The sequence below is a fragment of the Colletotrichum acutatum genome (assembly GCF_030867785.1).
Source record: "Colletotrichum acutatum strain CBS 112980 chromosome Unknown BDZ83scaffold_9, whole genome shotgun sequence".
In the NCBI taxonomy this organism is placed as follows: Eukaryota; Fungi; Ascomycota; class Sordariomycetes; order Glomerellales; family Glomerellaceae; genus Colletotrichum; species Colletotrichum acutatum.
This window is the reverse complement of record NW_026849003.1, coordinates 37,757-52,930: the sequence shown is the minus strand read 5'-3', so window position 1 is coordinate 52,930 and position 15,174 is coordinate 37,757. Positions and strand designations below refer to the sequence as shown.

The window sequence follows — 15,174 nt, the reverse complement described above, 5'->3', positions numbered from 1 at the left end:
TGCCTAGGTGTCTGCCCGCCTTATTTGGGCTAATACCTTACCTTTCGGATAACAGTGCTGCACCGCCTGGTGTCCATGCCTACATACCTACAAGGTTACCTAAGGCACCTTAGGTTTGTACGGATAGGTAGGTATGGTGCCTTAGGTACCTACCTATCTTGCCTCATGAGGTCCAATGGCATGGAACTGTCTGCCCGGCGCCCCCCCCTCCCCTTGGCTCAGGTCGTCTTTGTGGAAGTCGCCCGCAGTGGAATCCATTGGCAGCACGCTACCCGCTGTGCCATGTCCGCCTAACCATAGGAGGAGCCCAGGCGCCAACTTGCGGTACCCGCCCCAACGGAGGAGAAAGCCTCTCTCCCAATTTTTTTTTTCCAATACCACACATTGCCTCCCCCCCGCCAAAATAAAGTCAACTGCGCATCTACAACTTCCCACGTTCGGCACCGTTCTCTGCCCTGCCAACTCCATCAACCGCAACCTCCCTCTCAGATTAGCCCGGGACTTCTCTGTCCCACGCCTCTTGTGGTTTCACTCCATTATCGAATACGAACCATCAAAAGATTCGATCGCACATAATGGCTGAGCCCATCCGTAACAAGCGCCTTGATCCGGCCACCGCGCCGTAAGTCACAAATCTTGCGGCACTGTTCTATCCGGTGGCGAGGGGTCGCTTCCTTTGCCTTCCCTTGCCCCATTCCACGATCACCATGGCTGACATCTACTCCTGAGCATCCAGTACGCCGCAAAACACCCCTCTTCAAAATGCGCCCATTTCGTCGCATGCCCAGCAGCCTGGCGTCGCCAGCATTAAGGAAGGTATGTACCAAAAAAACCCCGCTGCAATGTTCAACTCTCGTCTTTCTTGCGCGCACTATGGGCCTTCGCCTCTGCACACGTCCACCCCTCTATCAACCCGTTACTGACGTGCACCCAATCTACAGAGGATCTCGACCGTGCCGCTGCCGCCTCCATCTTTGCCCAGAACCCCAAGCTCGTCCAGATGATCCAAGGAAGACTTGGTTCTCTCGTTGGCCGATCCTCCGGCTACATCGAGTCGCTGCCTCCCCAGGTGCGTCGCCGTGTTGCCGGTCTCAAAGGCATCCAGAAGGAACACTCCAAGCTTGAAGCCGAGTTTCAAGAGGAGGTTCTCCAGCTCGAGAAGAAGTATTTTGCCAAGTTCACTCCTCTCTACGAGAAGCGTGCCAAGGTTATCAATGGTGCCTCGGAGCCTACAGAGGAGGAGATCAAGGCTGGCGAGGAGGATGACGAGGAGGACGATGAGGAGATTGAGGAGGCCGAGAAGACCGAGAAGGCTGCCGAATCCACTGAGCCGGTTTCTGGTATCCCCGAGTTCTGGTTGTCTGCCATGAAGAACCAGATTTCCCTCGCCGAGATGATTACCGATCGCGATGAGGCCGCTCTCAAGCACCTGATCGATATCCGCATGGAGTACCTCGACAAGCCCGGCTTCCGCCTCATCTTCGAATTCGCCGACAATGATTTCTTCACCAACAAGACCGTCACCAAGACGTACTTTTACCAAAGTGAAAGCGGTTACGGCGGTGACTTCATCTACGACCATGCCGAAGGCGACAAGATCGAGTGGAAGGAGGGCAAGGATTTGACCGTCAGAGTCGAGAGCAAGAAGCAGAGAAACAAAAGTAAGCTCTGCGCAAATAACCGCCCATCGCGATGCAACTGCTAATTCCTCTTTCAGACACCAAGCAGACCCGAATTGTCAAGAAGACGGTGCCTACCGAATCTTTCTTTAACTTCTTCTCTCCTCCCCAGGCCCCGGCCGACGAGGACGATGACGCTGCGTCCGACATTGAGGAGCGCCTCGAGCTTGATTACCAACTCGGTGAGGACATCAAGGAGAAGCTCATTCCCCGTGCCATTGACTGGTTCACCGGCGAGGCCTTGGCTTTTGAGGAGCTCGACGATGATGACATGGAGGGCGACTTTGACGATGAAGACGACGAGGACGAGGACGATCTTAGTGAGGACCGTGACGAGGACGAGGAGTCCGAGGACGACGTAAGTGACGTGTAACTCGAGGATCCTACGATGGCAGACGCTAACCCATACATCAGGATGACACCGGCAAGCCCAAGCAGGAGGCGGCTGAATGCAAGCAGAGCTGAGCGACGACTGTCGGTCAACTGGATTGCTAGGTTCTTCACGTTCATGACAGACTTCATTTGGGGAGTGCGTGATGGTCATGCTCTGATTCTTTCGCGTCATGAAAGGCGGCGGCGTCACGCTTGGCGCCACGTCAATAAACCCGCTTTGAGGGTTAAGCCAAGCAGAGCAGCATTGAATGGATGAGCTTCTTGCTTGATAGATGGTAATTGACGTTTTGGTCTCAGACATCCTCAACGAAACGGCCATCTTACGTTCTGGTCATGAATGATGCTATACGTCGGTGCTAAAATGGATTTGTAGAAAGGGTGTTTACTCGAATTTTCCTTCATGTAAAACGGGTACGGGCATCATCAATGGAAGCAATAGACAGGAAATAAGTCAAATAAGCAAATCTTCCTCTTACTTGCATCTCCAAGGTGGGGTGGGATGGTGCCCATATTTCCGCATATGGCTGTGGGCCACTCCAATCCTCAGCTCGCTCTTTTACTGCGCGTAATTGAGAAGGATGCGGCATACTCCCTGGGGCATTATTGCAATATTTCAGCAATTGGAGCGCCTCGTCATATATAAGTCAACTCAAAGGCATATGGAGGAATGACACTCCATTGTCAGGATGTCGCCCCGAGGCTTCACGGCTGAGACCAATATGGAAGCTCCGTAGAATGTCGGGGAAGTCAAGGGCGGACGCGGCGGTGCATGCTGACCTGTAGAAGGTCGGAGCGGCCGTTGGACTAACCAGCACTTGATGAGTTGATTTGCGGACGACCTGAAGTCGCATAGGTCGGTCGGTGTACGGTCCGGAATCGGCACTCTGGTCATGTCAGTGACTTTGGTTCAGGTAGGTAATTAGGTAAGGTAAGGTAACAAGAGCAATTATCTTGGTCAAAGCACATCACATCAAGTTGAATTTTAATGCGTCGGCCAAATCTTCAAACAAGCCGCGACCCACGCAAAGGAGGTCGTGGCCAGTCCGGACTCATGCTCGTTGTGTAAGGTGGTGTGCCATCTGCGCCGGCGCCGGAGAAAATTGGTTTTTTTTTCTACCTCCCTTTTTCTCTTTAACCCACCCACATGCTGAGGAGCAGTGACTCAAACCTCATGCTTGGCTGGAATGAGTTAGGTGGTAAGTCGAGGTAGGTACCTTAGCCTCTGAGCCTGAAGAGATGAGTCTACGACCGAGTGCCGGACACCTTGAGGGATGTTGCCGGCCTTCGGGCGTGCTCCGCTGGCAGGTCGGACTTTATTCACTGTGCGAGTCCGAGCAGATAGTTGGAGCCGCGCATGAATTCTTTCCATTTGGCAGACTTCTCCTGTCCACTTCCGACCTCCGCACCGTGTAAAAAACAGTGTCCCCATGCGGCGGGAGAATCCCGGACCACCTGCCCACAACATCGGGGTCTGTCTCGCTGGATCCTTCCCTTTGTGGTGCCCCCCACAGGCGGCCAGCAGACGGCACGTCAACGACCTTACAAAAAGAGCAGCGCGAGGTACCTCTAGCATGCTAAATAGTAGTGAAGATACATGCATTGGACTGGAAACAGTCATCAGGTACCACCTTCCACTCCCAAGGTTTGGTATGGTACCTCATTATTTTACATCAGTCACGGCCCTCCGTCTCACATCCCGCGTCATTTTGGCTACTTGACATGAGGTGATTAAAAAACTTCCTCCTCCCAGAAACATTTCCAAAATTTTACCTCTGTCCATTGCCTTGGTTGTCCCTGTTTCCTGCTCATCTAACCCTCTCGTCGTATACCAGTCGGCGCTCTACCTCTCCCTACTACTTCACACCCAACCACAGCCCAGCAGCTCTTGATCTGGCAGCCTTCTCGTGCTTCTATTTGCCCCGCATCGAAAATTCGTGTTGCCCCTCCATCCCTCCTCCATCTTGCTCACACAGCAAGACCAATACCAATCACACATAATGAGCTCAGCACAAGACATCGCCGGCGCATCTGCGCATGGAAGACAGCTCGAAGTCTCCGCCAGCTTGGGGCTTTCAACTTCGCCAACCGCAACTTTCACCTCCCCCCCTTCAAGCTTTGCTAGAGCCGGCGCTGCTCTGGCCCAGAGGCCAGCACCCAAACTTCTGAAGCCCTTCAACACGCAAGACATCAAGATTTTGCTCCTCGAAAATGTCAACCAGACAGGAAAAGATATCCTGACCGAGCAAGGTTACCAGGTCGAGGCTCTCAAGACCTCTCTGCCCGAAGACCAGCTCATTGAGAAGATTCGGTAGGCCTCTCCCTTACACTGTAGTCTGATGAGGAGAGTGATAGAATGTCCCATACTCATGCAATGTGATCCTCCAGGGACGTGCATGTCATTGGTATTCGCTCCAAGACCAAGTTGACCGAGAAGGTCCTGCGTGAGGCCAAGAACCTGCTCGTCATTGGCTGCTTCTGCATCGGCACGAACCAGGTCAACCTCGAATACGCTGCCGCCCACGGTATTGCTGTCTTCAACTCCCCTTTCGCCAATTCGCGCAGCGTTGCAGAGCTCGTTATTGCCGAAATCATTACCCTGGCCCGTCAGCTTGGTGACCGCTCCAATGAGATGCACCGTGGCACCTGGAACAAGGTCAGCTCCAAGTGCTGGGAAATCCGTGGCAAGACGCTCGGTACGTCATCCTATCATGCCTAACCTCTGCATCGCCAAATGGTGCGGAGGATGCCCTATCATTCGCTGACTATAAATTAGGCATTGTGGGTTATGGCCACATTGGCTCGCAACTTTCGGTTTTGGCCGAGGCTATGGGTATGAACGTTGTTTACTATGATGTCGTGAACCTGATGGCACTGGGAACCGCGACTCAAGTACCCACCCTGGAAGCCTTGCTCGAGGAGGCCGATTTCGTTACTTTGCACGTGCCTGAGCTGCCAGAGACTAAGAACCTGATCTCTACTGCTCAGCTCGAGAAGATGAAGACTGGCGCTTACTTGATCAACGCCAGTCGCGGCAGCGTTGTCGACATCCAGGCTCTGATTAACGCCATGCGCTCTGGCAAGATCGCTGGTGCTGCTCTTGATGTCTACCCCAACGAGCCGGCGGCCAACGGCGACTACTTCAATAGCTCGCTCAACACATGGGGCGAGGACCTGCGTAGCCTGAACAACATCATTTTGACGCCACACATTGGTGGCAGCACCGAGGAAGCCCAGCGTGCTATTGGTGTCGAAGGTAGGGAATACATTCAGTGGCTTGCTCAAGCATTCAAACTAATCTCGAATTAGTTGCCGAGGCGCTTGTTCGCTATATCAACCAGGGCACCACGCTCAATAGTGTTAACCTGCCTGAGGTCAACCTGAGATCATTGACTTTGGATGAGCCCGACCACGCTCGTGTAAGCAACCTTTGGCGCGACGCGGCTCTTAACAGAAAGCTGATCAAGAAATCCAGGTCATCTATATTCACCGCAACGTTCCCGGTGTCTTGCGCAGAGGTGAGATAATGTCCATAATTCACATGATTGGTCTACGTATAGAGTGCTAACGGACGGCAGTGAACGAGATTCTTGGCAACCACAATGTTGACAAGCAGATTTCCGACAGCAGAGGCGACGTGAGTTGCATTGAAAGTCGAGGATGGAAGTCGGGTTGCTAACAAGGCGCTAGATTGCATACCTCATGGCGGACGTGAGCAGCGTCAAGGCGGAGGACATCAAGGAGATCAACGACGGTCTGGATTCTCTGAGCTGTGAGTACAAATCCGAACATACGGTAACGAGTTTCAAAGCCACTTACACAAGGATCCAGCACGCATCATGACCCGCGTCTTGTACTAGGCGCGCATATAGAAGCTATGGCATTGGTAAGGCGTTTGTGATGAAGATTCCTGGTTCGGGGAAAAAGAAGGTTCTCGGCGACCCAAGACAGCATCTCAACATGTCGATATGGGATCTGGGCGCTTTGGATAAGGGAGTCCCGGGATTCACATCAACTTGAAGGCATATAAAAGCTGGTCGTTACATAAATATGGGCATGACTAGAAAGGAAACAATACGGTAGACGTTACAATGAGACGGAACGAAACCAACATTTGCAATTGCAGAGAACACGTCCCCGATACGTGGCGTGGACGTTATTATATCACCATGGCCAAGGTACAGAAGGCAGCCCATGATACCAGCTATCGCGCCATGGACACTACCTTGCTGTGCATGTGCTTGGTTGGTTATGCATACCGACTGCTGCTCAGTGCCGCAGGAAAGCGGGTGAACATGGCGGTGAGTATGAGCAATCAACGGCCTATCAGAAGTGAGAATTGGCAAAAGGGGCCAGCCCAACTCGGAAATTGTGTTGATGCAGCGGAGCCGAGCCCGGGCCTCAAGTCCACAACGCATGAGCTCGCCCCTCTCTTCTTTTCTCCAAATTATAATGAATGAAGAAGATCGATTTTCATTGAGAAGAGAGAAAGAGGAGTACGGAGTAGTTGACCGCTAACGAAGGGGCGGCGCGGTAAATGGCCAATGATGGTCAGTCTACGAAAGCCAGTGTCAGATCTTGAGAGCAAAACACAAGGGTTTGAGGAAACGGCACATGTGATCTATCGGGCTGTCACTGTTCTGCCAGTTGCTAGATGCTGTGAGCTAGTGATGCTGTTACGAGAGGCTTCCGACAGGCAGCCTGGGCAGCATTGTTTGTGTGGAAAATGGCATGACAGGGAATATTGGGACGGTACGAAGACCCCAGGCGGTATGGAGTTGACTGAGATTTGCCTCGAAGTACACGGGGTGAACTGGGAGCGAAGTGGATGGCGAAAGGGGCTGCAGGGGACTCGGGGAGGCCAGGATGGGATAAAGACAGCCCAGGCGGCAAGGGCAAGGGCAGGCGTCTGGTAATGTATACAGGCAAATAACTTGTAAAGGAAATGGTGCTTTGCGTTGTGGTATGCAAAATGCTCGACTTCGACAGCATTCAGAAAGTTTAGATAAAGAAGCGGCGCTGAGTAAGACTATATCGAAGGATATGTGCGCATATTCAGGCCTGGTTCAGCGTATGAGAGGGGGGAAGAGACTGTGTGTGAACAATACAGTGCATAGATAGGTAGGCAAAGATGGATCCAAAAGTATTGCCATACGTTAAGGTAAAGGCGCTAGGACAGCAAGGAAAAGGAGACATCGCCGTGACCGACCACAACGACGCGTCGGCGAACTGACGAGGCGCGTCTGAGGGTCAACATGTCTGTGGTTTCCGGCTGGGTAGCTTGGGACGAAAGCTCTCAGCGCGGCTTTCTTTGGATCTCCTGGACACTTGCCACGCCGCCTGGCGCAGACCCGAGAGGGACGGTTGTTTCAACCTTCGCCTTTGTTGGTTGTCAGCCAGCCAGAGTTTGCGGCTCATAAGGCGTCTCGGTGCTTCTGATATCTACCTAGGCACCGTATGCTACATTGAGCTGGACTGGCCTAGCCAATCCGAGGGTTCAACTGTTGAAGAGATGGAGAGCCAGTAAGGAAAATAAAACATGACGGAACGGAATGGATGGTGCTGCCAATGTCATTCCTATCTCATTGATCCCTTCAGGTGCGTCCTTAATGAAGTCCCATTGTCCCGCCCCGTTGAGGTGTCGACCCGAACAACCAAGGTTTCTTGGTCAGAATGTCTAGCCACCTGCAATAGTGCCTATATGGTCTCATGACAAAAATCTCCCAGTACAAATCATGATGCGAACTCTGGTGCTCAGGGCGGAAAGCCTCTTAAAGATTTCTCGACTGTCGCCAATGAAGGAGCCAAATGTCACAAAGGGCAGCTAGAAGCTGGCCGAAGTAGGAGCCTGATTTGGGTTGACTTATCAGGTATCATTCGGGTCGGATGCTTTAAACTATGGATGCCACCCAAGATAGTATGGTTTAGCGGCTGACCTACGGCGGCCGGACCATCCCCTTCCCGTCCGCCCGGCGAAGATGTCAAAGGAAACTTTCAATAGAGAATTTGAGGTTGAAAAACAACAGTTTGAGCATAAGGTAGGTGGATTCAAGTTTCCGTAGTTATTATGACTGGGTCATGTTGTCGCCTTCCGAGATGTGTCCCACCCTTCTAGGAGATCTTCTCTTCAGCCATGAAGTAGTAATATAATTAGTACGTACGAACACCATTTCGAGGTAGGTAACTCGAGTTGACATTGACTTGCCTTGCGTCAAACTAACAAAAAGTGTCTCTACCCTGCCCTTCACTGTTCAAGCCTGTCCCCCTCCGCTAGGTATCTAGACGCGTCTACCTACCTTAGTACACTGAAAGACACTACCTACCTTTAGACTCGCGCTGCATCACCTAAGGCAAGGTACCACGGATACCAACCCATGGAACACAGCAGTCCTCCTAATAAGGTGGGCATAAGATACTGCCTCACGCACTGTCCTGAGGTAACTTAGCTTAGCACACTAAGACACCATACTGCCACTGCCTAGGAAGGTACCCGCGTACCTAAAGTAAGTAGGTACTTACATTCGCAGCGGCCAAAAACATCACCTCCGGGCGCTCGTCCCTCCAACTGGCCAAGCCCAGCTCTCTCACCTGGCGTTTTTACTTGGTGCCCTTGTCCACGTCCGCCTCCACGTCCGTTGGAATCTCAAAAAGTTGTCCAGTTCTGTTGCTCACACCAGGAACGGCCGTCCTCCTTTCTTCAGCTGCCATTGATCTACCCGCCCCTTTCACGTCCCATCCTTCGCCTTCACATCTGCGTGCAATCTATCCCAACTTGCCAAATTTTTGGAGACAATCCCGCTGGTCGTTCATTGAACATTGCGTAGCGTGCACTCTCATTCTCTTGTCTCTCTTGTTACGTCCCGTCCTTCATCAATCATCTCTAACAAGGGCCCCATACAAACTGTACCCATAAGGTTGGTACCAAATCTAGGCTGGCCTGCCCTTCATCTCCAAAGCCACCTTCCATCTACCTCGTCTCCTACTCCTCCATCGTCTCATCCCCTACCTCGACGACCAACGCGAAGCAAACGACGACGACCACGGTTGAGACGGCAATAGCTGCGAGTCCGACACACAAGACAGGCCGACGGTATTTGCCTCTGGCAGTTACCACAACCAATCGTTCTCGCAACTCTTGCCCACTCGCTTGCCCATGAATCTCACGAATTGCTCCGAGCTCCCACCCCTAGACCTACCGAATCCCATCCGCCAATCTTCCCGGGAATACTAGTTCTCCTCCATTGCCATCTCCGGTACTTAGTCCATCGATCACTTTCGAAGCTGTCACAATGTCGGAGAACTACGATGTCGGAACACGGGCGTGGCAGCCCGATGCTACGGAGGGCTGGGTCGCGTCTGAGGTTGTCAACAAGACCGAAGATGGCTCAAAGATCAAGCTTGTCTTCAAGCTGGACAATGGCGAGGTACGGTCCCTCTAATGCCTTGGCTAGGCCTGCAAACGCGTATTGACGTCCAAATAGGAGAAGACGGTCGAGGTCACTGCCGAGGCCCTCCAGAAAGGCGATTCATCCCTGCCCCCCCTGATGAACCCGACCATGCTGGAGGCCAGCGACGACTTGACGAATCTGTCCCATCTCAACGAGCCTGCAGGTACACTACTTGTCTCGAATCGATACTTTAGCGATGTCATAGCTGACTCTGCGTGCCTCTAGTCTTGCAAGCCATCCGCCTTCGATACGCCCAGAAGGAAATTTACACATACAGTGGAATTGTCCTGATTGCGGCGAACCCTTTCGCGAGAGTAGACTCGCTCTACGTCCCGGGCATGGTGCAGGTCTATGCTGGCAAGCAGAGAGCAACGCAAGCACCGCACTTGTTCGCCATTGCAGAAGAAGCTTTCATGTAGGGCAACCTGTTCTCGCGCTATGCCATGACGGTAGTCACAGAATACTGGCTGACGTTTTGCAGTGATATGGTGCGAAGCGGAAAGAACCAGACTGTTGTCGTGTCGGGAGAGTCCGGTGCTGGAAAAACGGTCAGCGCCAAGTACATTATGCGATACTTCGCAACCAGAGAATCCCCTGACAACCCGGGAACGCGATCCAAAAAAGGCGCCGAAGCTATGAGCGAAACAGAAGAACAGATCTTGGCTACGAATCCTATCATGGAGGCCTTCGGAAACGCAAAGACGACGCGCAATGATAACTCGTCACGATTCGGCAAATACATTGAGATCATGTTCGACGACAAAACCAACATCATTGGTGCTAAGATTCGCACCTATCTCCTCGAGCGATCCAGACTTGTCTTCCAACCCCTGAAGGAGCGCAACTACCACATTTTCTACCAGCTTGTTGCTGGCGCCTCAGACAAGGAGCGTCAGGATCTGCATCTGCTGCCCATTGAGGAGTTCGAGTACCTCAACCAGGGCAACTGCCCAACGATCGATGGTGTCGATGATAAGGCCGAGTTTGAGGCCACAAAGGCGTCTCTGCGGACAATTGGTGTCACCGACGCACAACAGTCGGAGATCTTCAAACTCCTGTCTGGTCTGCTGCACCTCGGCAACATCAAAATTGGGGCCTCGCGCAACGATAGTGTCCTCGCGCCGACAGAGCCCTCGCTTGAACTGGCTTCATCGATCCTGGGTGTCAACGGAACCGAGTTCGCCAAGTGGATCGTCAAAAAGCAGCTGGTCACCAGAGGCGAGAAGATTACGTCAAACTTGACGCAGGCTCAAGCCATTGTCGTCCGTGATTCGGTAGCCAAGTTCATTTACTCTAGCCTTTTCGACTGGCTCGTCGACATCATCAACCACAGTCTGGCAACTGAAGAAGTCTTGAACCGCGTCATCTCATTCATTGGTGTGCTTGATATTTATGGCTTTGAACACTTTGCCAAGAACTCTTTCGAGCAGTTCTGCATTAACTACGCCAACGAGAAGCTACAGCAAGAATTCAACCAACACGTGTTCAAGCTGGAGCAAGAGGAGTATCTAAGGGAAAAGATCGACTGGACTTTCATCGAGTTTTCCGACAATCAACCGGCCATTGATCTCATCGAAGGCAAGCTCGGTATCCTGTCCCTACTGGATGAGGAGTCCCGTCTTCCCATGGGCTCCGACGAGCAGTTTGTCACGAAACTGCACCACAACTACGGCACCGACAAGCACAAGTTCTACAAAAAGCCTAGATTCGGCAAGTCCGCTTTCACCGTGTGCCACTATGCTGTGGATGTCACCTACGAATCTGAGGGTTTCATCGAAAAGAACCGGGACACCGTGCCTGATGAGCATATGGCGGTCCTCCGTGCCTCGACGAATAAGTTCCTCCGCGATGTTTTGGACGCAGCTTCTGCCGTACGTGAAAAGGACGTCGCCTCCGCTTCATCGAGCTCAGTGAAGCCCGCCGCTGGTAGGAAGATCGGCGTGGCTGTCAACAGAAAGCCGACGCTGGGAGGTATCTTCCGTTCTTCGCTCATCGAGCTCATGAACACCATCAACAACACAGACGTTCACTACATTCGTTGCATCAAGCCCAACGAGGCGAAGGAGGCGTGGAAGTTTGAGGGCCCCATGGTCCTTAGCCAGTTGCGGGCTTGCGGTGTTCTCGAGACTGTTCGCATAAGTTGCGCTGGTTACCCTACTCGATGGACATACGAGGAGTTTGCTCTGCGCTACTACATGCTTATCAACTCGGACCTGTGGGCGTCGGAGATTCGGGAAATGGCCAACGCTATCCTTACCAAGGCACTTGGCACCAGCTCTGGCAAAGGTTCCGACAAGTACCAGCTGGGCCTCACCAAGATTTTTTTCCGTGCCGGCATGCTCGCCTTCCTTGAGAACCTGCGCACAAACCGTCTCAACGATTGCGCCATTCTCATTCAGAAGAACCTCCGTGCCAAGTTCTACCGCCGTCGCTACCTCGAGGCCCGTAAAGCCATCGTGACTTTTCAGTCCGCAGTGCGAGCCTACAATGCCCGGAAGCAAGTCCAGGAGCTCCGCACCGTCAAAGCCGCAACAACAATACAGCGGGTTTGGCGTGGTCAACGGCAAAGAAAGGAGTACATACGCATCAGGAACGATGTCGTCCTGGCGCAAGCGGCGGCCAAAGGTTACCTTCGACGAAAAGAAATCATGGAGACCCGCGTAGGTAATGCGGCCATGCTCATCCAGCGTGTGTGGCGGTCTCGACGACAGGTCTTGGCTTGGAGGCAATACAGGAAGAAGGTCACTCTTATCCAGAGCCTGTGGCGTGGTAAACTCGCCCGTCGCGATTACAAGAAGACTCGAGAGGAGGCCCGTGATTTGAAGCAGATCTCGTACAAGCTCGAAAACAAGGTCGTCGAACTAACACAATCTCTCGGCACAATGAAGGCACAGAACAAGAACTTGTCATCACAGGTGGAGAACTATGAGGGTCAAATCAAGGCCTGGAAGAACCGCCACAACGCCTTGGAGGCTCGGACAAAGGAGCTTCAGACCGAGGCCAACCAGGGTAGCATTGCAGTTGCTAGGCTGCAGGCAATGGAGGACGAGATGAAGAAGCTCCAGCAGAGCTTCGAAGAATCAACGTCCAATATTAAGAGGATGCAGGAGGAAGAGCGGGAGCTGAGAGAATCTCTGCGCTCTACAAGCACAGAGCTAGACACTGTTCGTCAGCAGAGTGCACAGATCGAGAGTGAGAAGCTTTCACTGCGCCAGCAGCTCGCCGAACTGCAAGATCAGCTGGAACTGGCAAGAAGGCTAGCTCCGACCAACGGCGAGCTTGCAAACGGTGCTGTTCAGGCGCCGCCGTCGGCCGCGCCTGGCCTCATCAACCTCGTGTCCTCCAAGAAACCGAAGAGGAGGAGTGCTGGTGCCGAACCCAGCACAGCTGTGGACCGCTTCAGCGCTGCTTATAACCCCCGTCCCGTTTCGATGGCCATCACCAGCACTGCTCACAGACAGAACCTGCAGGGTACAGGTTTCATGCCTGGCGTCGATAACATCGAGCTCGAGCTCGAGACGCTCTTGGCTGACGAAGATGGTCTAAACGAGGAGGTCACCATGGGTCTCATCCGCAATCTCAAGATTCCTTCGCCCAACACGAATCCGCCACCGTCTGACAAGGAGGTCCTTTTCCCCTCTTATCTCATCAACTTGGTTACCTCTGAGATGTGGAACAATGGCTTTGTCAAGGAGTCTGAGCGCTTCCTCGCCAATGTCATGCAGTCAATTCAGCAGGAAGTCATGCAACATGACGGCGATGAGGCCATCAACCCGGGGGCCTTCTGGCTCTCCAACGTGCATGAAATGCTGTCGTTCGTTTTCCTTGCAGAGGACTGGTACGAAGCGCAGAAGACGGATAACTATGAGTACGATCGTCTTCTGGAGATTGTCAAGCACGACTTGGAGAGTTTGGAGTTCAACATCTACCACACCTGGATGAAGGTCTTGAAGAAGAAGCTGCAGAAGATGATCATCCCCGCCATCATTGAGTCTCAATCGCTTCCGGGCTTTGTTACCAACGAAAGCAGTCGTTTCCTTGGCAAACTTCTGCAGTCCAACTCGACTCCCGCCTACAGTATGGACAACCTGCTTAGCTTACTTAACAGCGTGTTCCGCGCCATGAAGGCCTACTACCTCGAAGACTCTATCATTACACAGACCATCACTGAACTGCTTCGTCTCGTTGGCGTCACCGCCTTCAACGACCTCCTGATGAGACGCAACTTCCTCTCCTGGAAGCGTGGTCTTCAGATCAACTACAACATCACGCGTATCGAGGAGTGGTGTAAGAGCCACGATATGCCCGAGGGCACTCTCCAGCTAGAGCACTTGATGGTAAGGCGCCCAAAACACGGCTCGGGCAAGCAAAGCTAACCCTTTCTACAGCAAGCAACGAAGCTTCTTCAATTGAAGAAGGCAACCCTGAATGATATTGAGATTATTCAGGATATCTGCTGGATGTGAGTTGAATTCCATTTCATGTACGACAAGGTTATGTGGAAGTTCCTGACAAGATGTTCCTCTACAGGCTATCGCCCAACCAGATTCAAAAGCTCCTGAACCAGTACTTGGTCGCAGACTATGAGCAGCCCATCAACGGCGAGATCATGAAGGCTGTTGCCTCCAGAGTCACGGAAAAGAGTGACGTATTGCTGCTCCAAGCTGTCGACATGGACGACAGTGGACCGTACGAGATTGCTGAACCCAGAGTCATCACCGCTCTCGAGACTTACACTCCTTCATGTATGTGAACTGCAGCAAACCTCGTACCTGGTCTGGCCTCACTAACAACGCATGAATAGGGCTTCAAACCCCGCGATTGAAACGTCTTGCTGAGATTGTGTCTGCTCAAGCAATTGCTCAGCAAGAGAAGCTCGAGTACGATCCCGAGGACGACTTCGAGCCCAACGGCGACCTCGCTGAGGTTGATGAGGAAGATGTGGCCGCATAACCGTGTACGGCCAAACGATATAGAAGATGGCCTTGTCTGTCTTGATAAGTAGACAGGTAGGCAATAGAGCCTGCCCTGTAGAGTGCTCCGTCCTTTTTCTGCTCGCTGGTCTCTACCCAAAACTGGCCACTGAAATAATGACGACTATGAAGTGAGCGGTGGCCAGGAATGGGCGGTGGTGTGTCGGTAGCTTCCTGCTTTAGGGGGTTATACATGAGAATTTATTACGTCAGGTTCTCGCATGGATAATGTAGAAAGAAGCAATAGTAGTGACGGCGTCCAGTTTGATCGTGGATGTTGCCGATTGAGTGATTGAGAGGAGGTGGGAAGGACAGGGGGTTGGAAAGACCTGTGCAATAAAAACACTCGTCCAGCCTATTCATATTCGAAAGCTTGGGACGGCGGCGGCTCAGACCCTGTAAAAGGAGCGCCCAACCTGTTTTCTATTCATGTAGCAAACTATTCAAGTGGCAGAGGGGTGATAAGGTCACCCAATGTTGCCAATCCGTTGATTGCAAGTGCTTGATCCCCCTCCCAGACCTGTATGATTCAAAGCTAAACGTACAAATTGAGTGAGCGCCATCTCATCTGTGTTGACAACGAGAACAGCCTATCCCCAACCTACCTAGGAGCTAGAAGCTGTAGATAGATGCTTTGATTGCGGGCGGCAGGTTGGCGCCCCGCACGTGACCGTCACACACCCA

At 52.5% G+C, this 15,174-nt stretch overlaps 3 protein-coding genes across 3 annotated transcripts; all 3 read left to right on the top strand.

Annotated features, from left to right (window-relative positions):
- Positions 1-202: 202 nt before the first annotated feature.
- BDZ83DRAFT_603627 (uncharacterized protein) lies at positions 203-2,038 on the top strand. The gene is made up of 3 exons (XM_060507232.1): positions 203-622; positions 737-816; positions 942-2,038. Exons 1-3 carry the CDS (start codon positions 576-578, stop codon positions 1,703-1,705), a joined length of 891 nt encoding a protein of 296 aa, XP_060369870.1. The 5' UTR covers positions 203-575; the 3' UTR covers positions 1,706-2,038.
- Positions 2,039-4,069: 2,031 nt separating this feature from the next.
- Positions 4,070-5,929, top strand: BDZ83DRAFT_747839 (D-isomer specific 2-hydroxyacid dehydrogenase; the record flags this gene model as incomplete). Its single annotated transcript, XM_060513513.1, has 8 exons — positions 4,070-4,380; positions 4,458-4,765; positions 4,846-5,325; positions 5,379-5,488; positions 5,545-5,587; positions 5,648-5,706; positions 5,760-5,841; positions 5,901-5,929. 8 exons carry the CDS (start codon positions 4,070-4,072, stop codon positions 5,927-5,929), a joined length of 1,422 nt encoding a protein of 473 aa, XP_060369869.1.
- A 3,429-nt stretch (positions 5,930-9,358) lies between these two features.
- BDZ83DRAFT_747837 (P-loop containing nucleoside triphosphate hydrolase protein) lies at positions 9,359-14,470 on the top strand (the record flags this gene model as incomplete). Its single annotated transcript, XM_060513512.1, has 7 exons — positions 9,359-9,493; positions 9,551-9,680; positions 9,743-9,932; positions 9,999-13,854; positions 13,906-13,979; positions 14,048-14,262; positions 14,322-14,470. The coding sequence occupies 7 exons, from the start codon at positions 9,359-9,361 to the stop codon at positions 14,468-14,470; spliced, it is 4,749 nt and encodes a 1,582-aa protein (XP_060369868.1).
- Positions 14,471-15,174: the final 704 nt, after the last annotated feature.

Bases quoted from the DNA above. Each gene is read 5' to 3' on its own strand.
- BDZ83DRAFT_603627 (XM_060507232.1), top strand. From the start codon at position 576: ATGGCTGAGCCCATCCGTAACAAGCGCCTTGATCCGGCCACCGCGCC. The intron at 623-736 runs GTAAGTCACAAA...CTGAGCATCCAG, and splicing joins CTTGATCCGGCCACCGCGCC to TACGCCGCAAAACACCCCTC. The intron at 817-941 runs GTATGTACCAAA...CCCAATCTACAG, and splicing joins CGTCGCCAGCATTAAGGAAG to AGGATCTCGACCGTGCCGCT.